A 25628-nucleotide genomic window follows, 5' to 3' on the forward strand; every position below is an offset into this window, starting at 1 on the left:
CAGAAAATAACCACTATTTTACTGTTACCTTAATTCATCCAATGTCATCTTATTCAATTCATCTCATCTCAAATTATTCAATTTCATCTCATTTCGTTTCATATCATTTTTCATATTGTAACAGAAAATAAGAAGAAAAATGGCTTTGGCGAAAGGGCTCGTTATCAAGTCATAAAATTATCAAAAAAAAACTAGTACCTAAACCAAAGCCGTCTAAAAGGTAAAAACCAGTCAACGTCATTGACGCATGAAAAAGTGACAAAAATGGTGCCCGTTTACCAGCTGGCAGTGGCTATCATTGTCTGATGAAAAAAATCAACCCTTTTGTTGTAATATACATTTGGAATGGCGTCTGTTTTAGAATTAGTTAAATACTACCAACATAGTCTGGAAAAGAATTCTCACGACGAACCGAAAGTAAGTGAAGTTTTCAAATATTGAAGACTAATGAATTTCACAGCAATAGGAAGTCGATTGGAAATATATTCAATATTTACTGAACCCAAATTATGCAGTGAGGTGACATACGGTTTTACAACGAAACTTTTAACGCTATCAATACTGAATACAGTAAAAAAAAAACTGACGAAAGTCCTCCGACAAACTTTAAAGTTTTTACAAGGAAAACGTTAAATAAACTATAAATGTTACAAATCATAAAGATAAGATACAAGTATAATTATAATAACTATCAGAACGCAAATCATATATCAGATATAATATAATTCATCAGCACTCGACCTCAAAAATATACAATAACCCTACTGAACTTTTATTAATCAACAATAAAAAGGCAATGTGCAACAAATGATTAATAACTTATCGTATTTCAATGTGAAACATCACGAAAAAGTTATTAATCTAATTGACTGAATGAAACACAAACATTCACCAGAAGTAAACCCTTTACGTTAGTTATTAAGCTTGAATATCCTAGTGGAACGGTTGAAATCAAGTATTTATTCTTCAATTAAATGTATTGTTTTGTAGTAATGAAATAAAAATATAAGAATAACAACCTGAAGAATAAATATTCAAATTAAGTTAGCTAACTTTGGCAATATAATTTTTGGAAAATAGTTTTCATTGTATGATCCAAAATTTAGACACTGATTTGTGGTCAACTGTTTTTCGTCAAATTTATTGTAATGAATGTTATTGCATCAACGAAGACATTGTTTTTGTGAGACTTTCTGTAACAGCACAAAATTTATTTTTTGTCACTCAATGCTTTTAATCTGTTAGTAGAGATGACAATTATCACAGCATGAAGTTAAAAGCTAACAACTATGGCATCTGTTAAAATTAGACATGGTAATTATGTGCTAAAAAACAAAACAATGGTCATTAGCCCATAGTGACTTACGCTGTTGACAAGGCTGCTGCCTTAAAGCATTCCATCCAGTCCAAAATAGGGTTAATAGAAAAGAAAGAAAAAGAAGAAAAGTAGAATCTACTCAATAAAGGAAAATGGTTACATCTTTGTCATAAACAAATAGTGTTTGTAGAGGGACAGACAACTTTGTATTGTCTTATTAAATTCCTAGTACCTCTAATAAATTACTTGTGATAAACCAGATATTGTACCTGTATACCTTATAATAGTATATTATAATACCTTAAAATCTTTATTTTTTAGATTTTAAAATGCATAGACAAACTGAGTCACTTAGATGTGACAGTTCAACACTTACAAGAAACAGGTATAGGCCGGACTGTCAATGCATTACGAAAAGAACCAGGAGATGTTGGTCCTGCAGCCAGGGCTCTTGTTTACAAGTGGAAAGCAATGGTAGCAGCTGAATCAAGCGATAATGAGGGGGAGTCAAATACAGAAAGTAAGTTATTCTTTAAAACTTGTCATGAATTACCACTTTTTGTGATGGTGCTAAAAATTTTTTTTTTATCATTAATAGCTTCTAATACTATCAGTTAATTTCATAAAAGTAAGATACTGGAAGATTATTATATTTGCTTATAGCTTGAAATGATTTTTCCTGTAGCCTTGTTACATTACTACTTGAAAACTTGCTATGATCTAATTTGGCAGACACTCACAATGGGCAGAGAAATGATAAAGATAGAGAACCTGATAATAGTCAATACACTAAAAACCAATCTGAACATCGGGAAAGCATTTCAACTGCGCCTAAAACAAATCAACAAGTTCACAGAGATATGAATGGCCACCATGGTGGCAGCAAGAGGAAAAGCCATAGCAGTGAGGTAAATATTATTGATATTTTATAAAATTGCAAGGTTAATGGAATATAAAACAATGGTAAACGTCATAGTTTTAATTTTTTGAAAATCCGGTTGTTTCTAGTGAAAGAACATAACATTGCATAGTTGTTAGGTTACACATACATGATTTTTAAAATGCTAAAGTTTTTATAACTCCATGTCTTAAGTGGAAGTAGTTTCAGAATCAAACTAAATACATCAGATTGTTAAATAGGATTAGGGAGGAAAAATTACAAGTGTAGGTTACTTTATATAATAGAGTAATATAATAATATAGCTTGATTTCATAATAAAATCGGCTTTCCTAGACCATAAAATATAATAAAGCTACTTTCACTCTGTGTAGATTTGTGTCATCAAAAATACTGTTTAAACAAAATCGTCCATGCCATTTGCATAATTAAATTCATTTTGCTTAAATTAACATTGGTGTTGGTCGTGTAGAATAGATTAGGTATATGAAGGACTTAATTTATTTAATTTGCTCAAGTGGATGCTTAGAGAAGTTATATGTAATATGAAACTCCAATTTAATGTAGTTTTTAGTCAACCTTACAACTTTTGACCAACCAATAATTTGAGGTTGGTGTATCAGAGAACAGGATGTTGTGGTATATAATGTAATATAGATAAAATAAGTTGAAGTCTGTTTTCTTCTAACTCGTTTTATTTGTATTTTGATAAAAACTACGCTATCATTAATTTTCACATTTTTGTAGAACTAACACCGGGTGTTGAATTGTTACCGCAACCGTGAGAGCCACTTAGGGAAATAAAATCGAAAAATCAATAAGATAAATATAATGAATTTCCCCAGCCTTTCAGACCGAAACGCACGATTGCCCAGCTGCAGGTATACCTTACCTGCTACCAAAATCACGCAAATTAAAAAACACGCTATTTTCATTGATAACATACAAAGGTGTTGTATTCTAACATCAAAAATTGGTACGCGCCTATATAATTTGATACATTCGTATAACTTAAAACTGAAAATAAAGAGTGTGAAGGAACACGAATAAAGACACTACATTATCCACAGTCCAAATTAGCTGCTATGCAGACTTGCGTTTGATTTTTATTGGTCATAAACTAACTTGTAAAATATTGAAAAAAATATGTATAACTCATAATGCTTATTTAATGATGATAGGTAGATAGGACGTGCATTACGTAAGAACCGTTTAGTCTTTATCAGTTTTATTTTATTGCTTCAAGGCAAACGAACATGCAACCTAACTAGTGTAGAATGGTCACCACCCATGCATGTACAATTCCGGGAGCGCAACCATATGGCTGGTTTCCAATATTCGGAGGCAGAGACAACTATTGTTTATAACCCTCTGACCGATTTAATATCGGTTTATTATCCTCAGATCAAGAATAGTAGGTTCGGCTCAGTTCAGAATATGAATCCCAGTATTTTGGTAGCAATTACGAATTATAGACCTATTATGAACTTCTATGGTAATTAACAAGTCACCATCTAGTTTCTTATTCGACATTATGTATGACATTTAGACAACTATTATTAAATTACATTTGAGACTAGATACATGACACTAAGACCCGCCAGTTCGACTTCAAGTGGGAACAGATTAGTAGATAAATTCGCTCCGCGATGATTCGTAATCGAAAGAGGATTTTAGTCATTACCTTTCCGACATGCTCTACCCCTAGAAAAGTGGGCTCACAATAATCAGGCGAAAGTCCGGCACTTTTTTCCTGACACAAAAAACATATGTTATAATCTTCGGTTTTCCAGTACACCAAGAATAGGCTTCAATAAGATCATCATATTAGGCATACCTTTGACATCAGCGATATTTGATATCTGCGGGCTACGCTAACCAACCGCACCAAAAATAACGTTCATTTTCAAATGATGGAAGAATTATAACTATTAAGTCACATATTTTGAAAAGATATTAAACCTTGATTTTTTTTTAATAATATCCATCTCATTTTAGGAAGAAGAGCCCGACCACAAACGTTCAAAACAAACAAGTCATAGTGATGATAATTACAAGAAACATTCTGATGCACGAGAACAAAATGATGAGAGCGAAAGCGACAGTTACGAATCTGACGATTCTGAAAGTGACGATAGCGAGTCCGACTCTTCGGATTCCTCTGTTGAAGAAGTAAAGGTTAAAGAAGAAATTAATAAAACACGGTCTGACGAGAACAAACTATCAAAACATTCTTCACACAACAACCACGTAGACCACAAAAGGGAAACCTCAAGCTCAAAGAAGCAACACGAGGCTGACCCCAAACATACCGAACATCATAACTCGAAGTCGAAGCGCAGGCATTCGCCAGAAACATCGTATGAAAAATCACACCACTCTCATAGACACAAAAGCTCTAAGGAAAAAGAAAGCAGCAGCAAAGAAGCAAAACATAAATCAGACACAGATAAACATTCAGACCATTCACAGAGTAAAGATTCGAAAACGGGCAAATCATCAAGCAGTCATCACAGTTCATCGGCATCAAGTAGGCATCATAGCTCAGACAAACACAAGTCTAGTTCCAGCTCTCAAAAACATCATAATGAAGAACCGAAAATCAAACCTGAAAGACATTCCAGTCATTCAGACAAGCACAGAAGTTCCAGTGAGTCAAAAAGCGCAGAAAGGAATAAGAGTTCGTCTGAAAAAGATATTCCGAAACACAAATCATCAAAAGATAAAAGTAGCAGTAAAGAAACATTTAGTAGTAAAGATAAAGACAGACATAGTTCCTCTAGCAAGGAAAAGTCAAGAGAAAAAAGTAATTCTAAGGATAAATCGAGCACCAATAGTAATGATAAGAAGCATTCGTCTTCAAGTGATAAACACAAATCAAGTAAGAGCGAAAGCAAATCGTCAAAGAATGAAGAGAAGAGTAGTGAAAGTAAATCTAAACATAAGTCAAGTTCCTCGTCGGATCACAAAAGTAGTAAGAATAAAAGAAAAGAAGAACCAGAACCAAAGAAAAAGGCCCGTTTAACCGACGAGGACAGTGACGATGGCATCGACTGTGAATCAGGTAAATGAAGATACGCTCACAAAACTTACCTTCGAATAAAATAGAATACCTTCATACCTACCTTATATTTCAACAGGTGCGAGTTTTGCTGAAGCATTGGGCATGATCAGTCCAGCGAAACCGAAAAAGAAATCGTCACAATTGAAAGACAGTATATCTCCTAACAACATATTCGGTAACGATGTAAGTATGCGAATCGTGTACACTTTAACAAATAATTGGAATATCGTATTTTGAAATCCACTAAAACTACGTTTTTTAAATATGACATAGAATCTGTAAAAGTACACAAATGATTATAAAGACAATAATTATCTGTATTATAATATAAGAATCAGAAAAAGTACACAAATGATTATAAAGACAATAATTATCTGTATTATAATATGAGAATCAGAAATTGTAATATATTTTCTAGATGAGTCCGGCGGCTATGTTGGCTCCGACTGCAAAATTGGCGCCTTTGCCGGCATTAGAAATATCTGCACTACCAGAGATATCGCCGAACTACAAGCCCCGACCGCCTCCTAAATTTATGTTCAATTTCACAGACGAGGAGGCCTTAAGTGCAGGAATATCATCGAAAAACCAAAGGTAATCTAAAATGTTAAAAAAAATTAGAAAATGGGACATAAAAAGAATTATATTACGATTAAAATATATTTTTAAATTATGCTTAATTTCGAATAAAGAGTTTGTGATTTTGATATTTTCAGAACCAAAGTGTATTCCGGGAATAAGGTCATAGGAAAAATACCAACTCTGTATGAGATATGCGTTAACATTCTCCAAGAGCACATTGACGGTATGTATTTTTAGTATTCAATTGCAAAATGTAGAACACAGATTAACATCATTCTGTGAAGACATCCATACAATAGCTTTACTAATAACAGTGTTGTGAAGTAATTGCAACGGCTTACGATAATTTAACTGCGCTTAGTTACTTGTTTAATCAATCAACTTACCTGTGTTAATATATAAAGTGTACGAAAATAATTAAGGGAAACTTAAGCAAAATGTACCTTACAGAAATTTATATTTCCTTTTTTAGTAAGTTAGTTAGTATTTCCTAATTAGTTTGGTAATACACAATCTGAAAAACATAACTGGTAAATGTTGTCAAAATCGTATAACATTTCGAAGATTTTTTAATTTTATCATGTCATTTAGCACCTGTCCTTATTTTCGAGTAACCTTACATTCGATATTATGTCAATCTATTTTCTGGGCAAGTGCCTAAGTTAAATTTATATCATAACAACACAAAGTGTCATCAGTGAGAAATTAAGAACACTTAATATTTTTAGCACTGGAGTACACAGGCGGTGTGCCATATGAAATATTAAAGCCTGTGGTAGACAGAGCAACTCCGCAGCAGTTATTCACACTAGAACATTATAATCCTTACCTCATGGAGGACACGGACCATCTCTGGCAGAAGTTCTGTGAGAAAACATTCAGAAACAAAAAGAGGCAAGAAATGGAGACGTGGAGAGAGATGTTCATGGTAAGACGACAAATAAAATTGTTATAACATTATTATTTAGTTAAATTTATTTGGTACACACACACATCGCTCATATTCTAAGGTTTCGTTATTATTAGTAGATTTAAGTAAATGTGCAACCAGATAAATTATAACTTTCGCAACACCCACATGTGACGTCACAGAAAGCGCACCTACAGGACTAGTGCTTAAAACGCCGAAATTCGACAACATGCTCTATGTAACAAGTCAAATCTTTTTTCAAACGACAATTTTTTAAGTAATTGAAGAACTTTAACGATCGATTAAAATACAAAAATAACATGTTTTGCTAACATTACGTATATTACGAGTATATGACTTGTGGAAGGAGAAAAAAAAAATTAGCCTCGTTTCCGCGGCCACGCAAAAAATCCCTAATGCAATTCATTTGACATAAGTAGGGTTCTTGATGCTTTTGAAAATCGTCAAGCATAATATAAAAATAACACAATTTTCTTTTACAGAGATGTCAAGAAGAACAAGAACACAAATTGAAGTCTCTGACGGCAAACATAAAAATAGCGCAGGAAGCGAAAAAGGCTCCGATTAAACAGACAAAAATGGCGTACGTTGATAGCGTCGTTAAGCCTCCCCGAAATATTGCCAGAAAGCAAGTAAGTTAATTGCTATATCACAAAGTAAAAATAAAGCCACGAACACGTTATTGTGTGATAGCCGTAAGTCCGATCAGGTTTAAATCATTCTAGACAATTCGAAATTATAAATTCTGAGGAAGTCATATTATTGTTTTTTATTCACGAATACCGTCTTAAACACCTATAGGGTGTTATACTTTTTCTTCACGTGCTGTGTATATAATTTATATCACTGAGTATCAAAGTTCGTTGAATAGGGTGGGGATAAACCACAAATGAATAATGATTTGAATTGAAATTTGATGCGCCATGAAAATGCCTGGGTACTAATTTTAATTATTTATACATTAACTTTTGCTCACGGCATCGCTGGCGTAGTCCCGCCCGTGAAATGCCCGGTGACCTCGGTGTGGGTAATGTAGCCATGCTTGGACTGGAACAGGTGTGATTGAGTAAATCCGTATCTAACAAAAGTTCACGAGCTACTTTCATTGAAGAAATAGCATCGTATAGTAAAGTTTATAGATCAGTCTGCCCATTGGTGGTAAAACGTACCACTCACTATCTTGCCTTTATCTGATTTGAAGAAGCGATTACAGTGCAATTGACCTCGAACTGATTGCCTTCGACTCGTGTCTCAAGATGAGAGTTTTTACGTTGTTGATATCTATGAACTCTGGCAAACACTAAACACCAGGTGTGCCTTTAGCTTTATTTGTCTAAGCCAGAGCTGTCTAGACAAAAGCTCACGGGCCGCATGCGGCTCTTGACGAATTTATTGATCAGAAAATAGTTTGGATAATACGAGTAGAATATTTTGTCAAAAGATATAGATAATAAATATTTGGTATAATTTAACTTTATTCTTGTAATATTCCATTCCCCTTGACATCATTTAAAAGTGAAGCCATCTTTTACTATTATTTTTTGAAAATAAATATTTTTGTCTGGAAAGTATGTATGTAGTTTGTTTTTGAAATATTTTTTTCTGCAGCTTTTGTAGTTCTCCCAAAGGTACGTAGTTTGGACAGCCCAGGTCTAAGCAATAAAAAAATATCGTCATTTTTTTATAGTTTAGATAGGTGGACGAGCTCACAGCCCACCTGGTGTTAAGTGGTTACTAGAGCCCTTAGACATCCCAACGTAAATGCGCCACCCACCTTGAGATATAAGTTCTAAGGTCTCAAGTATAGTCAATTATAGTTAGTCTTTTCCGTCTGTCCGTGTGTCCGTACAACGTTGCGTGTCCGCAGGCGGTGCACGGCACGGCGCGCACGGCAAGCGCCAGTCCGGCGGCGCGCGTGGCCGCGCTGGCGTCGTCCGCCAACGTGATGAAGGTGGGCGCCGTGCGGCCCCCGCCCGCCGCGCCTGTCGCCTCCTCCGCACTCAACAAGCCCAAGAAGGCGCCGCTGATGCAGAAGGCCCTGCAGTTCATGCGAGGCCGCAAGCGATGATGAACGTTACCGCTAGTCTAGTTTCTTCTACATTTTGTAAGTAGGTTTCTCTTCGGATCAGCTGCGGGATATGTCGTAGTGTAAATGTATGAATTAGTGTTCTTTTTTTTTTAAGGGATTTTATGACCTGGTAACTAAGACCTTTAGGTCAAAATTAGTGTTCATATAGCTCTGATGACTACAAATGTTTTTTTTAATTATCGGTTTTATTATTCATTCGTTCGAAACCTCTGGGAGCGGCACTTAAAATTTTAATTACAATTTTAAAATTAGTAACATAAGTGTAAAGTCCCGTTCTGACATTCACTATAAACTTAGTGTTGTATTTGTTTAGAAAATTATTTCTTTATAACGTATTAGATTTAAATTTCATAGATATAATTATATAGCGTTTTAACGTAACGTAGTGGAAACTTTACAAGTATACTAATAGTAAACCAGTAGAGTAGCCGGTCTTTTTGGAGAACATTAAAAAAACTGTATACGAGGCAAAAGTCTGTAAATTAATTTCACGGTATGTATTCAGTTACTTAAAATTTTTATTTCGCATCGTAACAAATATTACGAATGTCATAAGTAAAATTAATATTATACGTTTAAGAAAAAAAAATGAAGTAGAATTAACATTTTTGTTTCATAGATAATGAAGTGTACTCTCGCGTAACACGACAGCACTATAAGCATTTTGGGAATTCACTGCTCTATGGTTCTTTACTTGCACATATTAAACTTTCAATCACAATGAAATCAGAAAACACCGAAATGCTTATAAGGCGAATGATACCAGCATACTAATATACGAGAAATGTGGTAGTGCGTACTTTATCGACATGAATACAAATTTAAAAAATTTCCAATAGACAAAGGCTTTGGATTCATTTACCGCCAATATTGTATCGACCTTCATCTTGTACTTCAGTACTTGGAATTGAGTTCGGTTGTTTTGCAAAAAGCTACGGCAACGAATTCATTTACGGGCTTTTAGCCTCATGAACCACATATCCAAACCGCCATATTTTACCAGCGATTGCTCTTAAATAATTACTAAAGTATATAAATATAAATAGCTACAGGAACTTTGAACTTATAACAATAATCATTTAATGATGTGTGGATGATGAAGCTGATTATGTAAAAGTTGTATCCGTGCAGTGAGCGAGTGGTCTCATTATGTGATGTATAGGCGAGGTCGCAAAATAATATCTAAATAATATCTAGTGTTCACTGAAGGTCAGCTTGTTAAATGTGTCAGAACCAGATTCAAACAGTAATGCCGTTTCGAAATTGTAATGTGAAGTTGTCTTGTAAAGCAATTTAATCTTGATTTTTAAGCATTACCAAAATTATAAATTTTATTTTAGGATAATGATTTTAACTTGCCGAAATAAAGAATAATAGAAATAATATATCGAGGCGCGATTTAAATGAATGTGTTACGTTACGATTTGTAAGTCGCCATCGAATTTGAATTTACAAAATGATGAAAAAAATCATTCAGTTCATTTCAAGTCATAAAGAAATAATAATAATTAGTGTCAGTGTCATAGAATTCCTATGTGGATATTACAAATAAACATTGCTCGTTAATAAACAAGGAAGTGAATAGCAAGGTTGAACTTCATTAAAATTCATCACGAGCGGAATTTACCGGAACATTTTACGTTAGTACTTTGGATACCTCTGATATTGGACATCACCGATTGATTTAATATAAAATAACAACGGGGGGTTCGAAAGTGATCACCACTGCGGTGAACTGACGAAATTTTAGTGATGCATGTACTCGATCGACTTTGACATTTGTGGCTGTGCGAGTATGGATGTTGTTTGTGAGCGCTCGTTATTGATACTTTATTTCATTATTTCTTTTTATAACTATAATTATGAATGTTCATTGTCATTTTACGATTTATATTTGAAGAAATTTGTTCCTGTTTTAAAACCAAAAAAAAATAAGCGGTGTACAAAAATTTATGTAAAATAGAACAAATTTTATTGTTTCGATGTGTGTGTATCTTGTGTTTGTTAGCTTTTAAGTTACAATTATGTACGGCGTGTCAATGTTTTGTACATTACGTATGTTTTATACAGTTTGTATGGAATTTGTTATTTTCATAGATTTTCAAACTTCTTGAGTTTAGGACATATTTTTTTTGGAATGCTGTGATAATGTACTTTTAGCAGTGTGGGGAAGTCTTTATGAATGTCAGTTTTTTTTTTAAATCGATCGATAATGATGATAATCACAATCTATAAAATATTTGTTTTGTAAAATTTTAAAAAGTAGACCCATTAAGGAAACAAAATAAAAGCAAATGTTTCGACTTGGTTGTTTATTTATTAAAATCTACAATATCTTTGGTATCATAATTATTTTAATAATAGTTATCACTAGAGACTAACCATTAATGACACGTATTACGTAAAAATGGTAGATAAACAATAGAGCACAGCAGCCATGGCTTGCGTAATGCAATATGGAGAAGGGAACATGGTGAGGTCATTGACCGATTACATCATATCTGGCCTGCTCGTATTTTTAATTGAAAACTACACACAACTACACATATAATATATTCTAAAAATAGTAGGTACATAATTCTTTAAAAATATGACGAAAACATCGTTTACAGATACATAAATGATTAGAGACAATTTATATACATACCGTTTTTAAGAATAGGTAGAGAGATATATAAACAATATCAATAAAACCGACTCTTTAATTAGACAGAAAAAACTTCTATATGCGTTCGTTTCATTGGAGATAAAGTATATATTATACATAAATATTAAATTACGTAGAGATAATCACAAAAATCACATTTGTCCATAAACAACGGTCCTCAAGGTAGAACACGTATTTGTTCGCCCACTTATATGAGTGGTTTTTTGAAATTTACATTTCAAGGCAGCTTAGGCGTTGTGTCAGTACAACACGACGCCTATTTTCCGGAACTTGGCCCTTAATTGCTTTTCGTAGTCGGAGTTGACAATTCGAGGACACTGGTATAAAGCCAAACATTTTAGGTTCTTGTAGTATTCCGAGATGCAATCTACCACGGCTGGAGTGACGTTCTTTATTTTGGCAAGACTCAGTCTATTTAGTTTAACCATGCTGGGACTACCGAATGTTTTCAATAAGCTTGCTTCGGAAAAACGTTCGTTGTTTGAGATTTGCAGTTGTTCGATCACTTTGAGATTACCTAAAGCCAGTATGCCTTCGTCTTTGAGATTCTCGCAATGTATTATCGATAGGCCTTGTAGCAATGGACATTTTGAAAGCAAAATCAAACATTCGTCGTTAACGTCGTCGCCTCCGTAAATGTGGAATGTGACTAATATATTCTGCTTTGATAATATAAGCTGCATGATATACTCCGTGCCTAGATTATTTATTTTTTCTATTTCAATATGACACAAATTTTTCAAATCAAGTAAAGTGTTACAGTTCGCACGAGATAGTCCGAATTCTGGAAGTTCTAATGTATTGAGGCCTTTAAACTTATCATATTGAATAATTAAGTCTCCATCTGACGGATAGAACACACAGTTTTTTAAACTGAGCTTCTTCAGATTTGACCATTTCTCAACATCCCTTTCGAATTCTTTTTCAATCCGACACATGCATAGATCAAGAGAAAAAATATTATCACACTTCTCCAACAACATTCTAATGCTTGAATAAGTGTGCATATACTGTAATTTCAAATTGTGTATGCATTCGCTATGTGTTCCGATAACTTGTAAGGTCTTCTGACTCTCCTTGACTTTGTCATGTTTTGCAGAATACGTCAAGTAGATACATCTCCAGACGGCGGTGTCTCTTGCGAGTCTTTTCCATCTTTGAGATACATTTTCGCATACCAGTAAACAGTCCAGCGGTAGGTATTTGAATATTGCTATTAAAACTTCATCAGGCAACATCTCGATGAAGCTCCACTCGCCGATGCCGTCCCAATCTGTATTCGAGTACCTAAAGAGAAAGCAACAGTTTAAGATTTTTAAACAGATAAATTAATTTTGGTACTTCTCGTGTCGTAAATCCACGAAATGTGCTCCATGATAAAATTCACAGAATATTACGAAACGTGATTTTTATTATTCTAGCATCACATTTATAGGTGCGACCTATTTACGCGCCGTCACTGTTTACACTTATGAATGAACTTTCACTCTGCAAGTCGATCAAATTTTGGATCGAATATTTAATTTTGTTATCTCACCAGATTTTTAATTTTTGTTTAATTCAAAATTTTATAAAACAAAAATGTACCTGAACATTATTGCAGATTGTTTGCTACCTATTTACAAATATGCAAATCATTTTAATATTAAATTTAGAAAAAGACAAAGAAATAAAATAGAAAACAAGAATATGCGTATTTAGCTCCTCAATGAAAACAAAGAGGAACTTGACTAAGGGCCGGACTTTACTACACGACTGCGGTCCGATACGAACTATAGTTAAACTCAACCCAATGATAAAATACTGTTTACATGTAAAAACCTTAACTTCCAAACTTTGTAGTACAGTACAAAACAACAAATTCAACGATTCATTCTATTGCAGTACACATTCAGGCGCGATACAGCTATTTCAATTTTGTAATGTTATAAAATCGGTATGAAGTTGTGTGAACTCAAGGACATCGAAATGAAGCTTTTTATTACTTGCCTTTGTGGTTTAAGATTCGGACATTTATTTGATACTTATAATATAATTTAAATCTTACCGTGAATACAAAAGCTGTCCCTAAGATGGGTGAAATGTAGACAGCAAAATCGATTGATTACTTTCTATCTAACTTCACTTCGCAGTTCATATGTGCCGTCTTTGTTTAGCGCAACGTGCGTGAACGAGATATCTGAGCCTGCGCAATACGGCTTGCAGTCATTCTAGTTTTTGCCATCTGCCGCTTTATTCAGTGAGTCAGATTCCGTCGGGGCGGGTCGTCACTGCAATCTAACATAAAACTTACAAAAATAATTAGTTTATTTTAAAAATTCAATAAGTGTAGGGCGACCCGATTCCTAACCCGATTGTCGTACTTAACATAATAAGCCACCATGCTGCATCTCAAGAATATCGCCAAGTCAGTGGTTCCGCCGCTCAAGAATTCTGTTCAAAATGAAGCCCTCAATACAATGTTCCGAATCATACCAGCTGGAGTGAATGTCTGCTGCCGCACATACGCTAGTCATGAGATTCCAGATAAGCTCAAAGATATTCCTACAAGTGCGAATCCGAAGTTCTTCCACATGGTAGAATATTTTTTCCACCGAGCCTGTCAAGTTGTCGAAGACAAGCTTGTTGAAGATTTGAAGTCAAGGACACCCATTGAAGAGAAGAAAAAGAAAGTAGCCGGTATTCTAAAACTTATGGAACCATGCGATCACATTCTTGAGATTCAATTTCCTCTGAGGCGCGATTCTGGCGATTACGAAATGATATTAGGCTATCGCGCACAACATTCCACACACAGGACTCCAACCAAAGGAGGTAGGTGCCATTTTTTTTTGTCTTCAGTTGCTTACATCACCAAAGACGACTGAGTATTTATTGTTTTAGTAAATTTATTTTTAGCTACCGAGACACGTGATGTTCATTGTGAACGTTAATGTTACGTATGTACGAGAAACGAATTATTACACGTATCTTAAACTCAGACAATTTAACTAAAGCTAATAAATATTAAATTGTCGATAAGTATTTTAACAAGACAAGCGTACATAGATCTACTGTTTCGTATCTTGTAAACGACCCGACCCAATGCTGAACACGGCCTCGATACCATTATTAATTAGAAACAAACAATCAGTGACGTTTTTAATAATCTTTTCCAATTATCACAAATCGTCACAGAATAATTGTGAATTTATAGAGACAAAATCGATTCGTTGTGTTATACATAATTTCTAACCTAAAAATATTGTGAATGGTTTCGATGTCGAATGAATATTAGGAATATGATTACCTAACTCTCAATGCTATTTAAATGTATTTTCCTCTAGTTGTGCTGTTTGTTTCTAAATATATTTATTTAATAGTGATTCAATAAATATGTGATTACATACAGCCACTAATGAACTTGAAATAATGTACCTTCCGTGAATTTGTAATTAAAATATTACTGAACTACAAAGACTAATCTAAAAATTTAATTGCAATCAAAAGCGGCTACCTACCTACCTAATGTTAGTCTGTATCAGTTAACATAATGATTATAAATCCGATTGAAGAAACTCATAACCTATTACAATAATATTTCAAGTAGGTATTAATCCATTTTGATTTTGATGATAGATGACAAGACGAATTCGCGACAGATCTGTCGTGGTTAACTTATTAAAGGGGCCCAGAAATCGTACAATCAAACCCTTAGACACTACAAGGTGAATGCGGCCGTCGACCTTGAGAGTTGAGACCGGTCAAAGGCCCAGTTGCATTGTTAGATCGACTGTCGTACGCCTGACGGACAGAAATAGGCAGGACGACGGTACTAAGCCGAGGCCTTCCGACCGGTGGTACCTAGCACGGGCTAGCCCTTCTTCTTCCTCTTTAGTTTTTGGCTACGGCACGGTTTGTGCATTAGCCAGCGTCAAGTAATAAGATTTTTACCATTCGCCGTTTTAATTATTTACAGTTTATGAATAATAAAAAACCAAGGAAACTTAATCAATTGTCATGAAATTAAATGACATGAGATCAGATGATATGGGATGAATATAATCTCAGTAAAACGGTGGTCATTTACTGAGACTTTTTTTAGTGGACTTTTTGGAGGACACCGAGAAGTTACGTTCAGCGGCTTTTGTTTCATTTTCCCACATTTGTGCACTTTCACAGGTACTAAACCGTTAATAAACCACCGTTATTACACATTTAAACCCGACGAAACACTAAATAGACAAAATAAAACAAATCACACAACTTCACACTCCCCGCCTTCCCGCCAAAAAGTCGGTGGTAGTCCTACTACCAGTAAATAGTAAAATCAATAGAAAAATTAGGTATTCTTTAATTACAAGATATGATTTTCTTTTTAGATCAGATTTTTAATAAGTTGCTGTTAGACACAACTAATAAACCAACGTGTATTCTCAATTGTTTTTAAAAAAAATTAATTATGTAAAAGCTTTTTTAATATGACACATTGACATTCGATTAAAATATACATTCCTCTAGGCTTAGGTATATATACTGATGAATAAAACGCCCACTGTATTGATACTAACGCGATACAAAAAATCGCAGGCAGGTAAAAATTTTACAAATAAGTACTTACCGCAACACGGACTCTCGAACAATTCCGATGAAGGTTTACAGGAACCAAATCCTTCCTATTCTGCCGCGACGTGTCTCATGTGTTCTCGTTTGAAGTGAGCCATTCTTCACACAAGAGAAACGAGACGTCTCTGAACTCTAGGCCACTGAGTTTCTCAACGGATCTTCTCAGTGGCTTGCGATTCCGATCCGGCGGTGGATTCAGCGCAGCACTGCTCTTTCTAGGGCAGATGTTAGCAAATGTTAGCTCCGTGAGCTCACCCACAAGGTACTAGAAATAGGTAGGAGAAAGAAGAAAAAACTGAATTCCCGTAACCACTTCAAATTAAGTCCTCGCCTGTCCATCTCGCGCAATAAAACAAAATTTTCGTTTGTTTAACAAACTAAAGGCGACCACGATGTCATCCACCTTTCTACATCCAAAGATGGAGACAGTAAAGTAAGAATATTCATAAATTCGTATTCTTCACCATAACAAAGTTAATGTAAACGATTTGAAGAACGTGGTTCTTCTGTTACTAGAGATAGCGAAATGATTACACGCACCACCACGTAAAATTTATTTTTGCATCAGATCAGATTCTCATCCAGATTTTTTTAATTTTGTTTTGGTTAAATTGAAGAATACGTCTTTTACGAAAATTATTTATTCGAAATCGCCACTGTTATTTTGAAAATGTAAGGCAAAAATTAATGAAATTTATTATCTTGATATGCTCCTCATTCCTCATTTTTAGATTTCTCTATTCCTCTAAAAAACACAATAAGTACGAATACAGAACAATCTTAAAACCCTTTTTTTCTACTATAACTTACTTAGCGGCCGTTAATAAGCGAAAATTAATTCTAAAAAAGGCAAGCTGAAAGCTTAGTCGAACATTTGGTACCGATAAAAACAGCGACAAGAAGGTGTGTACTGGAGTTCGTCGTTATCTATTACATACGAAATGGGTTAGGTTAGAAACAAGTATAATTTTGTTAAAAATACGTCACATCAATCATAAGATATCAAATGATGTCATTTTCGCCTTGTTTTTAAGTTTAGTAGGTACGTAGGCATTTAAGATTAAATTCAAATTGAAAATAAGATAAAAGAGAATAGGTTTCTAGAGAGTTGGCAACGGGAGGCGTGGTCATGACGTACAATCTTCGGTGTTGTGCTAACCGTCATACAATTACGCAATATCTTCAAATTCTAGAATTCTGAAATTTTCCTATAGATTTTTTTCTTAGCGAATGCATGCTTTTGAACTTTTGAACTTGTCTTTTGACTTCGGGTCCCCCTCACATGTCGATCTGGGGCCCGGTGAAGGGGGCCTAAGAAGACGACGTGCAAGCTGCTCTGCACGCGTTTTATGCAAGAGCATCCGAGTGATGGAAGACCAGCTATCCTCGACACAGGCTGGTTCTAACCCGTAGGATAACTTACTCTAACCGGCGCCATCTAAGCGGGCTTCGGACAGCCTGCCGACCGAGAGGGTTGGTGTTCATGGCGCCGACGACCGCCGGTCCAGCGTCCCGAGGGGGAGGGTGATAGGAGAGATGTGCTAAACGCTTCACTCTCCCCCCTTTGCCTTTTCATGAGTTCTGTCTCATGCGAAGCTCAGACGTGGGTTGTTGAGCGACAGGAGGTTTTAGTCGGTTCAACTACGACATACCCGGCCCGCGTGGAGTGGAGTGTGGGAGTCCGGCGATTTCCTCCTGACCAAAAAAAAAATCTCCTTTAGATATTACTTTTAGTGATATCACTATTTTTTCCATGAGTACGAGTCGCGCCTCCGTCTATTTATGTCCCTCTGAACATTGCCAGTGAAAAGCCGTCACTGAACTCGATTACACCTAAAAATACTGTCTGTTGTACGAATATTATTAGAAGTAAAACATTTTTTGAACCAGATGATGGTTGACTGTCACGTGACCGTTCAGAAATGTCTGACTGTGATTAGATGTGTTTGTTCACTACCAATGGAATACCAGCAAATATTTTAAATTTGGTTTCTTGTAAAATTGATTTCTTAGTAATAAATGAACTGGTTTTTTTTATGAAATATATGAGCAAACGAGTTCTTGGCAATTTGATTTTTAAAGATCACCACGACATAAATTCCGTCCCCTTGGAAAATGAAAGTCGTCAACGACTTTCTACTCTATGGGGAAGTAGGAATAGGTCACATCATCTGTGTTTAAAATAATATTTTATAATAATCTTTGAGTCGGTGTTTATTTATTTTATCATATGCATTTTTGTGATAGTTTCATCACCCTTATCACTGTTTACATAACCCCCCAACCGGATCACGAAAATAAATGTTAGAGCGATTTTATCACTGAACGTGCATATACTTTGTACACGTACTTTGAATAATAGATATATATTATGTATTTGTAGGCCAATACATTATCTTTTTTAATCATAAAATTTTAAGATATGTTAAGGATATACAATAATTGAATTTGCAGCAGCAAATTTCCCCACGTCAACAAACTGAAATCCAAAATACGTTTAAAACAACAACAAAATATATTTAAATAGATATTTATGCAATAAATGTTAGAGATTCAGTATGGTAAATGTACCATAAAATACTAAAATGACGTATTCAACTGAATCAAAAAGCTTCAGATACGTGTAAAACGGTACCGTTAAACGAATACCAATTGATCAAACATCGACTGAATACGATGAATGGTAAAAACAATACGCACAAATCAAACATTGTAGATTTTATGACTCATTATTTTCAGGTATTCGATTCTCAACGGACGTAACCAGAGATGAAGTTAAGGCGTTATCAGCTTTGATGACCTTCAAGTGCGCGTGCGTGGACGTGCCTTTCGGCGGTGCTAAGGCCGGTATCAAGATCAATCCCAAAGAATACTCCGAGCATGAACTGGAAAAGATCACTCGTCGTTTCACCCTTGAACTTGCCAAAAAAGGATTCATTGGTAAGTTATTTTAATCGATTTGAAAATTACCTATAGAAACGAAATTGAGGACTCGCGAAGGACATCTATATAAAAGACTAGCTGTACCCGTCCGCTTCGCTGGGCATTTAAAATTAACATTATTATTTCTAACCCCACAAAGATTCTCATCATTAACGCCTCCGCAACTGGTGTAAGGAGTCCAAAACTTATACAAATATTAGCTTATCCATTAAGTACATGTATTTTCTACATGGTACCAAGTTTCAAGTCAATCGGGTGCACGGTTCAGTAGTTAGTTATAACGGAACATCCGCAAAAACCACTGTAGTTTTATATATTAGTATAGATAGTATAGATAAGATAAATGAAGTAGACAAATGTTAATGTTGCTAATAAATTGCAATCGACATAAAAAAAAATAAACCCATCTAAACTCCACAATTCAAGATCAGCTGACACCTAGGCTGCTTTGGTGTGAGGCAGTAGTGTCTTCTCTCAAGTTTGCTTTCGTTAGCGGATTTATTAAGCTTGCTAGAACTACAACTACTATTAGCTATCTTTAACATGACATACGAATATGTACAGTATGCACCTTATATTATTTGTTTTAAAAAAATCTGTGATAATTATGAACTAGATTATGATAATTATGATAGAATTGGACACCACTAAGATTTGTTGAAACCTTTTGAAATTCACAAATGCTCACGTAACTGTGCCACCACTACTTTTTGTCAATATCATCAACTTAAAGCTTTCTAATTGTACAATCTCATTTATTCAATCACTGAAGCGATTTGTCGTACAAATGTTTTGTAAGGTTCTACTTAACAGTCGTGTCAAATTTTGTTTTGTTTTCATTTAAACTGTTTTCATTACAAATAATATGAGGCTATGTGCTAATTGACTGATCGCGTTTCGGCCTCATTCTGTCCCTATATTGACCATTATTATAAATACATGGGTTGTGGACCGTGCTGAGTAAATTGCATCTAAGTGTTGTAAATTACATGACGACAAGTCTAGAATAGCTAACTATACGTCTGTCAGTCGCTGTGTCGTCACGGAATACCTCGCAAATCATTTTGTTTACTATGTCGCTTCACGTTTATTTGTCTTAGATGATTTCTTTTTTAACCGACTTCAAAAAAGGAGGAGGTTCTCAATTCGACTGTATTATGACTTTTGACTGGGTGAATCGATTTTGATGATTCTTTTGTTATTAGAAAGCTGACGCTTCCCGTGTGGTCCTATTTTAATTTAGTCCAATTCTGATAACTTAAGAAAACCATATAAGTCTTAAATTTGCATTAAGTACATGCGCGACAAATAGATGAATAACTCAATAACTCAATATCACGCCAACCGATTTCGATGATTATTGTTTTTAGTGTATATTAATTTGTTTTGGAATATCTTTTTTTTTTCTATTTGAAGTCAGTTTTTGTTAAAATGTCTATTTACAATTATTGGTTATTCTTTTCGCACTTCGTAAGTCCATTCGTATTAATAACCGATAACTCGATCGAATGATAACTTGGTCGATTTAATTAGATCGATAATAATTAGTAATCCTAATAGATTAGATAATATTTCAATACTTTACTGTACATTACCTTCTATGTTACCAAGGAATGTAATAAAAAAACATCGTACAAAAATATTAGGTATAGGTCATTCTAATCAAACCGGAGGAAACGCTAATAATTATCAATGATGTAGGCTGTCTGTATACGTAACGCTTTAATTATTGCAGTTGGAATGTAAAATTAGACTTCATGTACCCGGAAGTCTATTTGGGAACCGAATAATAATCATTAATTTAAAGGGGGTGTCCAAAGGTGATATCAGCACGAGATAATGTTAATATATATTTTGTGTTATGCCACTCATCTAGAGCACAGACGTTATCGGAATTGAATAATAATAAACGTGACGCGATAAGCTCAAACAAACACCGCATGGTAACTGATAGGATTAACACATGTACTCGAAGTTGTCAGAATGAAATGTGAAATTCTAAAAATACTAAATTTGCAAAACACAATTTTTTTTAATGTAATCCTCATTTTTATAATAATGTAAATCTTACGTCAACATTCTTTTTGATTTGATGATTATCTTGATGTAGCTACTAAATGAAAATGAACAACTTTAAGAAATAATCTTCAAGTCTTATTTGGTCTGAAGTCAAATCACATAACTTTCGCATAGCGTTTTAAAAAACCTTCGTCTCTGATTGGAATCAATTGCGACACAAATTCCGATCCGGCGGTAGAATCGATGACGAAGCACTGCTATTACTATAGCAAATGTACGCACGTCCACCCAAGTTGAGCCCTGTGAGAACATCAGAACAATAGAATTTTACTGGTGGTAGGATCTCTTGTGAGTCCGCGCAGATAGCTACCACCGCCCTGCCTATTTCTGCCGTGAAGTAGTCATGCGTTTCGGTTTGTAGGGTGGGGCAGCCGTTGTAACTATACTTGAGATATTAGAACTTATATCTCAAGGTGGGTGGCACATTTACGTCGTAGATGTGTATGAGCTCCAGTAACCACTTAACATCAGGTGGGCTGTGAGCTTGTCCACCCATTTAAGCAATAAAAAAATAAAAAATAAAAACTACCGCTCCGCGTAGTTGGGTAATAGCCCTTTAGACTACCAACAATGGGGGGGGGGAGTAACCAATTGAACACCACTTATGAAGTATTTGTGCGTATTACTCCAATGACTTTCAATAGAAACTAATTATAATCTTTCAACATTCTACCGGCCACGTATTGAGTTTTATAAAACCCAAGTTAAAACGTAATACTATAATTTGTTAACTGAATTAATTTGTACACTAAAGGGCCTGGCGTGGATGTCCCCGCTCCTGACATGGGTACCGGCGAACGAGAAATGTCTTGGATCGCCGATACTTATGCGAAGACCGTCGGTTTTCAAGACATCAACGCTCACGCCTGCGTCACTGGCAAACCTATTAACCAGGTAAATAAAAATAGCACTAAAAATATTTCAATTAAATATCAATTTGTATATATTTATTTATTGTATGTATGTATTTTCTTTAATAATGTGTTGTTAATAATACGCCGCAACATACCTGCTGATATCTGTCCAGAATTTCGGGTAATTACCTAAACGGTTGGCTGGAAAAGATAGCTTTTAGCGATAAGGCCGCCAATTGTACAAACATATCTGCTTGTTGACTATTTTCTGATGTTAATTGCGTTTTGGTGTGCAATAAAGTATGTTATCTCTCTCTCTCTCTCTCTCTCTTTCTCTCAATTTGACATTTTTTGATTTTGTAGTATTTACGCACAATCGCCTTAGCCACAAACGTCGCTCTATAATTTTGGATAAATTGCCATCAGACAGAGCCAAATGGTAGAGATACAGTTCGATAATAGTCAGCAATCGTTTGTAAATGTCCGTGACCTAATAAGTACGATGCCCGTTGTATTAGTCTCGGAGTTGGAACAAATACAAGCTTTCTTATTCTTAATGTCTAAATAATGTATAGCCGTTATTCCAATTTTATTTCGACCGCATGTCTTAAGATAATCATTTAGATTCAGTTTTTTTTTCCTACCTAAGCTGATAGCCTTAGATAGAGGCTATTTCAGCGGAACCTTAACTAGTAGGTGAGCTCACGGGGCTCAAACTTGAGGACGTTGCTAACACGAACCCTAGCAAGACCCATGCTTCGCAGAATCTACCACCGGATCGGAAACGCGACCCACTGAGAAGATCCGGCGAGAAACTCAGTGGGCTGTGTTTGAGGGCTAATTTACTTGTCGAGCCCTTCGTCACAAGCGACGGGTTCGGTGAGGACGGTGATCGGAAAATTACTAACAAATGACGTAACTATTGCTTGTTTTAAGGGTGGCATCCACGGCAGAGTTTCAGCCACGGGCAGGGGCGTATTCCACGGCTTGGAGAACTTCATCAACGAAGCCAACTACATGAGCATGATCGGTAAGTACAATTGCTTTATTGGCTTAAACGGGCTCTTTAAATAACAATTACATTACATATGTTTTTTTGCCACAGCACTAGTTTCGCCATGATCTTATACGGTCTTTTTATTCTTCTTACTACCTCGTGGTCCGTCTCCAATAGACTAGAATGATGCCAAGCTCTCTAAATTTCGCCTAACGCTGACAATAGCCCGAAATCGGCGGTTACAAATTAAGTATAATGAATACTACACAAAGTAATTCTACGTAACGAGGTCGCGTCATAAAGAGATAATAAACGAACTAATATAATACTTATTAAATACGATGCCGCTGTTTATTTATCCGGTCTGAATTCATACGACATAAATATTTGGGTTTTTAGATAATAGTACAAGTGATGAGGTCACGTAATCATCTACCTCGTGTTAATGATCGCGTTTTTTTTTTTAATTTCGTGTTACATTGACTATGAAATACCCAAAGGTGTAGGGACAGAATATACAATGGAAATTTGTCATAGCCTAAAGGAAACCAGACCCATTTATCTATGGGGTCCGGCTACCACTTAACACTAGATAGACCTTGAAGTCACTACTTAGGAGTATTTGTTAGAATTTTTTAATTTATTGCTTACATGAATGTACGAGCTCACAGCCCACCTGGTGTGACATCTACAACGTAAATGCCGCCACCCACCTTGAGATATGAGTCCTAAGGTCTCAGTATAGTTACAACGGCTGCCCCGCCCTTCAAACCGAAACGCATTACTGCTTCATGACAGAAATAGGCAGGGCGATGGTACCTACCCGTGCGGACTCGCAAGAGGTCCTACCACCAGTAATAACGCAAATTATAATTTTGCGGGTTTGATTTTTATTACCCGATGTTATTTCTTCACCATGGAAGTCTATCGTGAACATTTGTTGAGTACGTATTTTGTTTGAAAAATTGGTACTCGTCTGCGGGATTCGAACACCGATGCATCGCTCAACACGAATGCACCGAACGTCTTATCCTTTAGGCCACGACGACCTAAAATTGAATAAGATTGAAGTTTATTTTTTTGTTTAAAAGGTACAACCCCCGGTTGGGGTGGCAAGACGTTCATCGTCCAAGGTTTCGGTAACGTGGGACTCCACACTTGCCGCTACCTCGTCCGCGCCGGCGCCACTTGCATCGGAGTTATCGAGCACGACGGCTCCATTTACAACCCTGATGGCATCAACCCTAAGGTAAGCAATGGACGACCACCGATACCAATACCAAAACTTGATTTGCAGGAAAGAGACGAATAGGACCCTCAATCCCCATCAACAGCTCCAAATACTTAGAACATCAGAAATGACTTCCTCGTTAAGTAAATAAGATTGTCTAATCAAATAATGGGGCGTAATATGAATTCTCACGGACATATTATACAACTATCATGTATGTTTCTTCCTCGAAGCAGTCACGCGTTCTAGAACTTACGATAATAGCTAATAATAGATAAGTGAAATTTCATCCTGATGTCTGATGATAAGTGTTGGTGGCTTACACCAGCAGGGTTGAAAGGTCTCCTGCTGTATAATGATATAATTTATAAACTAAACCGAACTAATATTTGAATTAATTTTTTTCCTGATGACCCTGGTCAGGATAGGTCAAAATAATGAAATTATTGCATTGTCAAAATAACTTTTTTTTTTGTTTTTATTAAAATTATTCAAAAAGTATATTAATATTTAAAGTTAGTTATTTTATAATTTGTGCGTGATTATGTTTAATTATTCTTATTACGGAGTTGAAAGTTCAGCAAACAAAAAAAAACATTTTTAACAATCAAGCAGAAGCTCACATTACAAAACAACTTAGATAAAATACAACAATAGATATATTATTATACTCATGTAATAAGCAATACTAGAGGTCCCGCAGTAGTCGAAATTCAACTATAATTAATTGAAATTGTAAGTTTGTACACTATTATGATTCTATTTTCAAAGACTATTATACTTCTGTAATCACAAATTTCGCCAAGACTATACTATAGAAAAATATTAATAAAGACAAACAATATTTAATCTATTTTCAATTTGACCACAGACGTCAAGAACAAAAGTTTGACAATAAATAGTATGCATGCGTGTGTGCGTCAAATACATGGTATGTAGTGTGTGTAATGTTTTCTTTATTGATTTAAAGTATCTTTTATGCATTATTAAAAAAAAAATTAGCATTTTGCACTCCTTCTCTATATTATCTATACGTGTGAGAAATTTCATACTCCTCCGTCCGCGCAATTTTCGTAAAAAGGGATACAAAGTTTTTGCTTCACGTATTAATATATAGATATGAAATACGTAAATTGTTTTTTCAATAAAATATTCAAGATTCTACATTCCTGAACGTAACTTCGAATAAGGTACATAATATGTAAAACTTGTCTTTAAAAAAAACAGTTACTTTAATATGACTGTGTCATAACAATGTTATATCTTGAGGTCGCGCACTTGTAACATACTGCATTCATATGTGAATAAATGAAAAACTTGTCTTCATTATTACATTAAAATTCTCCACCGACCCAAATCAGGTCTTATC

The 25628-nt window shown here is 35.1% G+C and overlaps 3 protein-coding genes across 4 annotated transcripts in view; 2 read left to right on the top strand and 1 right to left on the bottom strand.

The window, feature by feature from the left end:
- LOC101744331 (transcription elongation factor B polypeptide 3) lies at positions 1–11185 on the top strand. The gene is made up of 10 exons (XM_062669064.1): positions 1–417; positions 1640–1838; positions 2051–2226; positions 4215–5280; positions 5357–5463; positions 5699–5874; positions 5997–6085; positions 6591–6790; positions 7276–7425; positions 8661–11185. The coding sequence occupies exons 1-10, from the start codon at positions 346–348 to the stop codon at positions 8859–8861; spliced, it is 2436 nt and encodes an 811-aa protein (XP_062525048.1). The 5' UTR covers positions 1–345; the 3' UTR covers positions 8862–11185.
- On the bottom strand, positions 11180–13827 carry LOC101744475 (S-phase kinase-associated protein 2). 2 transcript variants are annotated; one of them, XM_004930544.5, is made up of 2 exons: positions 13598–13827; positions 11180–12837 (listed from the first exon to the last, which is right to left on the bottom strand). In XM_004930544.5, the coding sequence occupies exon 2, from the start codon at positions 12786–12788 to the stop codon at positions 11790–11792; it is 999 nt and encodes a 332-aa protein (XP_004930601.1). In that variant the 5' UTR covers positions 12789–12837; positions 13598–13827; the 3' UTR covers positions 11180–11789. The 2 variants fall into 2 exon arrangements, with proteins under 2 accessions (XP_004930601.1, XP_004930600.1); XM_004930543.5 differs by lacking the exon at positions 13598–13827 and adding an exon at positions 13138–13426.
- LOC692939 (glutamate dehydrogenase) overlaps positions 13800–25628 on the top strand; it is a 19745-nt gene continuing 7916 nt past the window's right edge. Inside the window, exons 1-5 of the mRNA NM_001046780.1 lie at positions 13800–14364; positions 18895–19095; positions 21932–22071; positions 22968–23061; positions 24120–24277. Coding sequence (NP_001040245.1) covers positions 13932–14364; positions 18895–19095; positions 21932–22071; positions 22968–23061; positions 24120–24277 — 1026 coding nt within the window. The 5' untranslated portion in view covers positions 13800–13931. The remainder of the gene's footprint in view (positions 14365–18894; positions 19096–21931; positions 22072–22967; positions 23062–24119; positions 24278–25628) is intronic.

The sequence above is a fragment of the Bombyx mori genome, chromosome 6 (assembly GCF_030269925.1).
Source record: "Bombyx mori chromosome 6, ASM3026992v2".
NCBI lineage: Eukaryota > Metazoa > Arthropoda > Insecta > Lepidoptera > Bombycidae > Bombyx > Bombyx mori.

Coding starts and splice junctions, on each gene's coding strand:
- LOC101744331 (XM_062669064.1), top strand. CDS start 346: ATGGCGTCTGTTTTAGAATTAGTTAAATACTACCAACATAGTCTGGAA. Junction 418..1,639: donor ATTCTCACGACGAACCGAAA/GTAAGTGAAGTT, acceptor TTTATTTTTTAG/ATTTTAAAATGCATAGACAA. Junction 7,426..8,660: donor GAAATATTGCCAGAAAGCAA/GTAAGTTAATTG, acceptor GCGTGTCCGCAG/GCGGTGCACGGCACGGCGCG.